The sequence below is a fragment of the Xyrauchen texanus genome, chromosome 48 (assembly GCF_025860055.1).
Source record: "Xyrauchen texanus isolate HMW12.3.18 chromosome 48, RBS_HiC_50CHRs, whole genome shotgun sequence".
In the NCBI taxonomy this organism is placed as follows: domain Eukaryota; kingdom Metazoa; phylum Chordata; class Actinopteri; order Cypriniformes; family Catostomidae; genus Xyrauchen; species Xyrauchen texanus.
In genome coordinates, this window is record NC_068323.1 from 14,909,396 (window position 1) to 14,918,015 (window position 8,620).

The following is an 8,620-nucleotide window of genomic DNA, read 5'->3' on the forward strand; positions in this document are numbered from 1 at the left end:
CGCGCCGAAAAGCGCGCTGTTTGCATCCCTGAGTTTGTGTTGGGTCACGGAGCACAACTGCAGCGTATTTTTGCACACACAGCCATCAGCATGCCTTTGAGAAGGTGAAAAAGTTCATCTTTCACACATGCCTGAATAAGTCATAATGTTACCACAAGCTATCACTGTACCCTTATGTTTAAGTCTTTGAATGCATCAGCATGATCGAGAGCTTTTTTCAGGGCTCTCTGCAATACTTGATTCAGGCAAATATCTTTGCATAATGACTGCTAAACTGTATAATTCACTGGTGTACCACAAAACAAAGTTCCTACAGAAATCTCAAACCAGTATTTCCAATGTCCATTTATTTATTTGTTTGTTTGTTAAAAGGTCATTTAATAAGTAGGAAAAGGTACAGTCTGATGGTCATAATCACATAATAAATACCCTGCACAGTTCTATGTCTCACTTATAAATGCATAACTGGGTACCTTTAAGATCCTGGAGGCCATTCTAAATAATTACTGAGGCTAATTAAGCCTGGCTCGTGTCTGTACTAATGTTCTGACCCTGACGAACTCGCTCAGTCCTGCTGTAATCGAGCCTCTTGAGTTGTGCCGCTGCCTGACCCAGTAACCCACTTTCCATCAGCAGAGTCCTGAGAAGAACTCTGCCTGCCAGAGTGTGCCGCTGCTGGGCCTCTCTGCTTGCCAAGCTCCTCCCCATACAGCATAAAGACTTTTTCCCGCTCAGCTGTGCATACGGCAGGTCTAGTGCTCTTCGGCCCAACCCACTGCTGCTCTAAAGCAAGTGCAATAGCACTGAAAAATATTGCGCCCATAGAGTGAGCTAGAACAAGTGTGCTTATTTATACTTACTCCTCTTGTAAGACATATGAGTTAGGAATAACATGGGTGAGTAAATGATGACAGAATTATCATTGTTGGATGAACTATCCCACCAGGACATGAATGTTGTATGTTTTTTTACAAAGTTAAATGAAAACACCAGCACTTCTAAGACAGATGAAGTGTGTGTACGTGCACAAGCAGACAGCTCATAGTGCATCGTGCTGAACGGAAGGGGGCGTTTGTGTAAGTACGTAAGAAAGGACGGGGTGTTCTAGCGGTCTTGTGCTCACAGCAACACCAGTGTGACAGCTAAAAATATCACATTGGTAAGAGGAAAGGAGGGAAGGGAGACAGAGAGCAAAAAATATCAGCATCATGGGCGGCACTTTGTCACGAGTACGCCTGATGGTTGAACTGACTCACGAATATGAAAGTGGACTCTTTACTCACCTCATGCAACCACGGATTGAGTCACAGAGGGGGTGTGAGGGGAGGAAATAACACCTCGTGAACCTGTACCGTTTCATTGCGGAGATTACCTCATAGTACAGCCATTGTACATAAGTAGGAGGGAAGAATTAGATGTTCTTTTTGGCTGGGATAACTAAATGTCACACCTTGAATATATTACATGAGCATCATCATGTTTAATCGTGTCAGCGTTGTTTGCAACAATTCTGTACAATGTTCAGGATGTGAGAAGGAGTCTAAACCAAAAAGGAGGGTTGTGAAACACCAAAATTACTCTGTTAGTTGTGTTTGCAAGGCAAGCATCACAATTACTATAGCTCATACTACAGATACCAGAAATTGTGTGGCTTGTTGAAAAGAGATGTGGGAATGCTTTTCTATGTGATCAGATAGCATCCACAGAGCAACTAGTGGTCGACCAATATTGGATTTCGTCAATACCTCAAACTAAAGTGCCAATGAACAATAGCTAAAGAAAGCCAATAACTGACTAATCAGCAGACAGTTATAAAATCTATGTATTGAATGTGTTAAATAAAAATCTATTAATCTTTCCTGGTCAGTTTCAGTTGTAGCAGTTTCAGTGCTATTTATTGAAGAATTAGTCTCTTACCACCTAAACTAGACATGCAGAAAACTACACTTGCATTTGTCTGCAGTGGTTGCGTTTAATTTGCAAAGATATGAAGATTGTTTATGTTTGTCTGCCTCGGTTGCGTTATGTTATGAGTGCGAGCTGCTCTCTGAAGGCAATTTTTTTGTAACAATCAGGTATAAAAAAAAAATGCATTTTACTATAATTATTGTGACAGTGAAAATGCAAAGACGTAAATTCTACATTTCTGCGATTTGGGATTATAGTGTTCAAATCAGCAGCAAACGGTACCCAAGTTCACATGAACCTCTCCCCAGACCATCTTTCAAAAAACACAGTTCATATCAACTGTGCACCAAATGTACAATGTGAAAGCTCCCGCAGATATAGTTTATTATGCAACCAAAATAATAACCTGAAGAAGAATAAAATGTGGCGCATAACAAAGGAATTATATAGATTAGATGACTTTAACAGCAACACGTGGAAAAGAAATACCATCGTCGCCAATTTGGGCTGATAACAGTTTTTTTGACGATAACGGTTTCAAAAGCAACTATTGGTGGACCTCTAATAGCAACACTGTAAGAACCACTCAGACCACCTTAGAAAATGTTAGCAATGGCTTAACAACACGTTAATAACCAGATCAGAATCAATCAGAACTCCTTAGCAACTGCAACACCCTGCCAACCACCCACAACGCACTGTGGCGGCGAGTTCTGTATAGTGCCACTCACATTTTCTTTATAAAATATAACAAAATAAATAAAAGGCAGTAAGCTTTTGGTGTTGCATCATATGGAAGCACTTATTGATGATCTAAGTTTCCAGATATGCACCCACACACAGTAGTTTTAAGTCTGTGAAACAGGACACAAATGTTTATATTGAGCGGTTGAGTACGTAGTTTACAGCAAAAGTACTACAAGGAAGAAAGAAAACAGTGAAGTTCACTGTTCGATAAAACATCCGCTCCGTTCTCCCACCCAAGGTGAGTGGGACGCTTTTGTTCAAAGCACAATGTGAAGCCGCAAGGCAAAATGGCACACTAGTGGACACAGAGCCGTCAACAGCCAATGAGACAGCGGGAGTGGAAAAATCACCCGTCTGAGTCTCTGAAAGGCAAATAATTCAAATGAATAGAGGTGATTTAAGCTTTTTAAAATATACGGTCACAGAGATTAAAAAAATATTTTAAGGCACAGGAGAATTCCCTGATGAAGGAAGAGGAGATAAACTAGTCAAAAACTAGTGTTGCAACAAAATATGACTTGAATGGCAATTTAAGGTTTTGGGGAAACTAGCCTATTTTTTTAAAGGAGAGTGAAATGGGAGATCCAAACCAACACAGTGTACGATATATGGACAACCACCACCCAGACCCACTAATTAACAGCACCCGACCCTCCCTAAACAAAAACTTGCAAGGCATGTCTACAGCTTGTTAATGTGGGCACTCTGTAATTCTGTTTACCCAATGGCAGGCTTTGCAGAGGGCAGAAATATGGCTCTCAGTATGTGGGGCAATCATAACTTATAAGCCAAACACAAAGACGGAAGTAATCTGAGTCCAACCGAGGCACTAAAACTGCTAAGTTCATGACTCCTACAACACTAGAAAAGACACATTGAATGACACATGAGACTGGAGATTTCAGTGACGTAGCAGCACTGAAAATAACGGCTTCTGAGAAACCCACCTTCTCGTTTTATGTAAAATAAAAAGCCTGATTCATAGTCAAATAAACGGTGGGAGGGACAAACAAGACAGTCGTCTCTGTTGTAACCACAGCTTTTGATCTGCCCCCAATTCTGTATACGATCAAAATGGCTCAATCCTTTGTGGCAACATTGGTGGCGTGATAATTACAAACTTTCGGAAGATAACAGGACTTTCCGAGCATGTGTTCTCATAAAAGCAATGACACAAAACTGTCAATGTAAACACGCTTGCCCTGTGTTTTCATTATCTTAGATTGTGACTAATACAAAGTTTGAAAACCTCTTTCAAACAAGAAATATAATATGTAACGGATGTTCTACCACCAGCCAGTCATCAGTCAGTTGCAAAATAAGCCCTGACAGAGAAATCAGGACCTCGACGAGAAGCAGATTTTTGTTTCGATGATATTTATTTTTCAATAATGACAGACTGACTGTACATTATGGCAAGGGTATATTTTGTTTTTCTGTGTGTCATTATGACTTGTGCATAGTTGAGCGCTCAGTCTTGCAAAGTATACTCTTGTGACCATGTTCAAAACTCTTTAGGACAGTAAATGATAGGCGGATTTACAGATGACACTCACAGACATGGACGGTCCACATGTCTACAAATATTGGGATGCGGACAGACGCACGGACTGTGGAAATGACAAAATTGATGTAGTGCCATGTGGACAACCAAAGTAGCAATACTTTGGCCTTTATCCCACAAATTTGACAGCTACCTACTAGGGATGCAAATTTTGACAGCATGTGTACATAACATGCCCTACATGTTAAACCCATCAAATTACATATTTGCTGTTTCTTTAATTAAACTTTCTGTTAATTTTTAACTGATTAGTCAAATAAATTGTTAATGGCAGTTAATAGGTCAACTGTCAACGTCCCCTAAAGAATTACTAACTACAAAATAAATACAAATTTTGAGTCTAAATGATTTTATGTCCATTTATCAATCATGTCAGAACAAATAGACTGTAGGGTGATTCGAGAGACATGGAGGAGATTGGTTGCCTGGGACATCAATCAAATATACATATATACAATAAATATGAGTGCAGAATTCTGCAATTGACTAATCATAAACAAGTATTCCAAAGAGACATGTAATAAGGCTGTACATTCGGAGACTATTTGGAGTTTTGGCATATTTAGCACTGTAACAGAGAATACTGGAGCATATGTGTGTGGTGGGGAGGCTCAGCCCACTGTCAACCATCCAATTCAGCAGCATAGCATCACTGGAGTTAATCATGCCATGGAATCTGCGTGTTGTGTTTACTGTAAAGGTACAGTGACTGTACAAGGCTTTCAAAGACAACACAGACAGAAAAATGGTGAATGGTCAGCCCAAAACAAACCTTTAATTGCCACAGGATATCATTCTAAGGGCAATTAAGGCCCAACAGTAGGAGTAACTAGATTTTTACATTTTCATAAGACAATGTAAATCTTAATGCCACCGGTTAGCAGGGCATTGCAACGTAATTGCTAGGCCATTCTAAGTGGTTGCTTAATGGACCAAATCAATAAAGCCCACCAATTTCACCGATATTCTGGTCCATACATATGTCTGGGGTCCATCCACCAAAGCAGCATTTTATCGCCCATTTTATTGTCCAGCAGGTGGAAATTGCCAGACTGACTGCTTAGAAAAGTAACAACACAACCAGGGCTGCGTTTCCCAAAAGCATCGTAAGCCTAAAGAGATTAGGCTTACGATTCATTAGATCCATTTTGTATCGGCAACTGTGTCATACCTCCGAATTAAGAGAGCAAGATCTCCGCAAAACAGTCGGCCTGCGTGACACCCTTGGCTAAAATAAGAGTTGTTGAGTCTGCTAGTGTGACGCTGGCTTTACATGCCTTAAAAAAAAATCAAGAGTTCATGGCAAATTTGCAACAAAATTGCTGTAAATTCCTCAAAGATCAAGTTCACATGCAAATTAGATTTGCGGCAGACTTGCGGAATAATCTTGCAGCAATAACATAATGAAAAAGTACATCTCATTCCATAGAATTGTGAGTAGAATTGCTGTAAATGTTGGCGATGAAGGTATTCCTTTATTTGACTACCATATGTTACAAAAACAATTATCATAAGACAATAGTCTCCTCCCCTACCCAGTGCAGTTTACATTTCTGTCACAGAGAATTGAGTTGCTTGCAAAGGTACACTAGACTAGGCATCAGTCATCATTTTAGAAAAAAACTATTATGTTTCTTGAGCATGTAACTTAAATGTCCTTTTTTTTCTCTCCAGACAAGTAACTTTTTTTACTCGGAAGTGAATGACCAATTGACTTGTCTGGAGGACAAGGACATGATAGTGCTTAATGTCGAGCCCTGGCACAAATGTATGCTCTAGTTGATTGTGTTTTGACCATTTGAGAACTGCATTAAGCTCAGTCTCATTTCTGCTTTGTGGGTGTGACTTTTTCGCCGTGTCATCACTATTCACATCTATACATCCAGTGTGTTTATGATTAAATTACTACAAGAACACAAAATTGTTTACAAGAGTACAAAGTTCTTCATAGATCTAGCCTCTCAAATTTGCTCTCAATGTGCACCAGACTGATATATTTAACTTTAAAATGAACAAAATCTCTACAAAAAAAAGAGGGTCTGAGGTCCACCCAGCACAGTCTCACAAGAGATCCTCCATTAATCAAAAAGCCAATCCTCAAGTCCGGCAGGTTTTACAATCCCTTGGATCCACCAGTAATGACTAGTTTGTCAGTTAGTGCCAAACTCCATGTTATTTTTCAAGAGATTTCAGCCATATGGGTTAGGTTATAAAATGTTCTGCTCCTTCGAGATGTATGCAGATGGCAACCAAAACACAGCACCATCCCAATGCAAGGGCTGCCAAATGAGCAACCACATTTGAGCCAAAAGGACACAAACATTCTTCAATAGCCTACTTCAAATGAACTGTTCCAACATGTCCTGTGTGTACCCTTCTAGGATCAAACAAGCATTGCAAAACAAAGTAAGGGAAACGTCTACACTGTAAACATAAGGCCAAAAAAAGAGAGATTTGGGACAGATATGAGAGGTGGCTGTCAATAAAAGACAAGTAACAACATGGAGATACCATCCTCTTGCCAGAGTTCACTGCTTGCCTTTGTTTAACACCCTCCGTATGATATTTCGCACTCAAAGCTTAAGTACACCTAATATATCCCCATTATTGTTTGTTATGGTCACCTCTTACAGCCATACACACGGTTTACGTTATCTAGAGTATGTTGACTCTTGCTGTTGGTTAAAAAAGCGATAAAGTTAGCAAACCCTGCTATATAGCTGTTAGCATGACGGCTAGCGTGAGTTTCAATCTTCGTAATCCTTCATTGAAAACCGAGTCATATTAACTGATATTTTTTTTGGCTTGATATGTGCTATACAATAATTTTTCCCAATACTATGGGTTTTTAAGTAAATAAAAAAAAAAATATTGAACAAATACACAAGCTGTAGTAGGTTTAGGTTAGTTAGTGGACGTATCTAAAAACCTAGTGCGCTGCCTGACTAGACAGCACTTTAGGGCATCATGGGTAGGTTCGAATTTTTTAATTGGACGCGTTAGAACGTTCGATTCGAATATATCAAGTTCGAATCAAACGTTCGAACGCCCATATTAAATCACCCAAAGGCAGTCTAGATAGGCAACTCGCTGTGTTTTGATACACAGCCGGTGTGTGAGATGGCCAACTGGGTCAGCGGGCTACAAACGCCAGCAATGTTAGTATTTCCTGCGATTCAAATATTTATTATTTAGCATCGGTGGAAAAAGTCAACAACGTATATGTACTTTCAATACAACCGATTGTGTTATTTAGGTCTATTATTATTTAGGTGTTCAATTTATCTAATTATCACCTTTCTGAAGACATACATATGTATAAAGCTATATATTGGACTTTCAATTGTACTGCCACTCTCATATGTAAAATTTTAGTGGCTCCGAGCTCTTAAAACATTACTATAAAGCCCCCAAAGAAGCAAGAATTAAAGTATTCACACTTTACATATACCATTCAGTTTTCACTGCCCTCGTGACCCACTTCGTCTGTTCGCAATTAAACTAGAGTTGGTTTCGGTTTAGATTAAATATAAGTTTAGTACTTACATATACAGGTAAAGGCCACGGGTAGCCTGCAGCTTCGGCTCCGACCGGCGACTTCAGCTTTAACTCCAGCTTCTCTCCCATTCTCCCGAGTGCAGTTAATGAACGAGACACAAACTAGAGTAGAAGCATTTTCCGTTAAAAATCACCAGGTGTAATGTGGTAGGATCTAACGGAAGATATCCTATGGGAGGTTAGGAAAGATCGTAAATATTTGGTCGATTTCGATCAGATCTGTCCCGGTGATTTAGACAAAATGATCGATTAAGCCGAGCGGCTGCTCCGCTCCGCCAGGACCGCCGCCATCTTGACCGGCTCGATAAGAGAAAATACGTGCGCTCGTGTGTATGTGTGTGTATTTGTCAAATCGTTTAATGGCAAGCCCTTTTAACATGTATTCACTTAAAACGTAGATGTATCTATTTCAATGTTACTACCAGTGGTTAAATGGGGATTTCAGAGGTGGGGTAACACTAAAATCGGGAGATTTATTTCTCTATTACACTTCGTAGTGCTTGACGCATGCACAGAGCGCTAGAAAGTGTAATCGAACTTGTAATCTTGATCGTCAAGGTGGCTACTGATGTCATGATTTATAGTGAAAAAGGAGTTATATTTTGGTCTGATCTCACCCAAAACTGACTGGATTGCTTCAGTAGACATGGATTAAACCAATCTAGTTTTATTGATAAATTTTATGCTGCTTTTATGTGCTTTTTTGAGCTTAAATGTTTTGGTCACCATTCACTTGCATTGTATGGACCAACAGAGCTGAGGTATTCTTCATAAAATCTTCCTTTGTACTCTGCAGATAAAGGAAAGTTATACACAGCTGGGATTGCATGAGATTGAGCAAAA

At 39.6% G+C, this 8,620-nt stretch overlaps 1 protein-coding gene across 2 annotated transcripts in view; it reads right to left on the bottom strand.

Annotated features, from left to right (window-relative positions):
* Positions 1–8,068, bottom strand: part of dot1l (DOT1-like histone H3K79 methyltransferase) — a 53,504-nt gene extending 45,436 nt beyond the window's left edge. For both annotated transcript variants that reach the window (XM_052121286.1, XM_052121285.1), the window contains exon 1: positions 7,766–8,068. In XM_052121286.1, coding sequence (XP_051977246.1) covers positions 7,766–7,846 — 81 coding nt within the window. In that variant the 5' untranslated portion in view covers positions 7,847–8,068. The remainder of the gene's footprint in view (positions 1–7,765) is intronic.
* Positions 8,069–8,620: the final 552 nt, after the last annotated feature.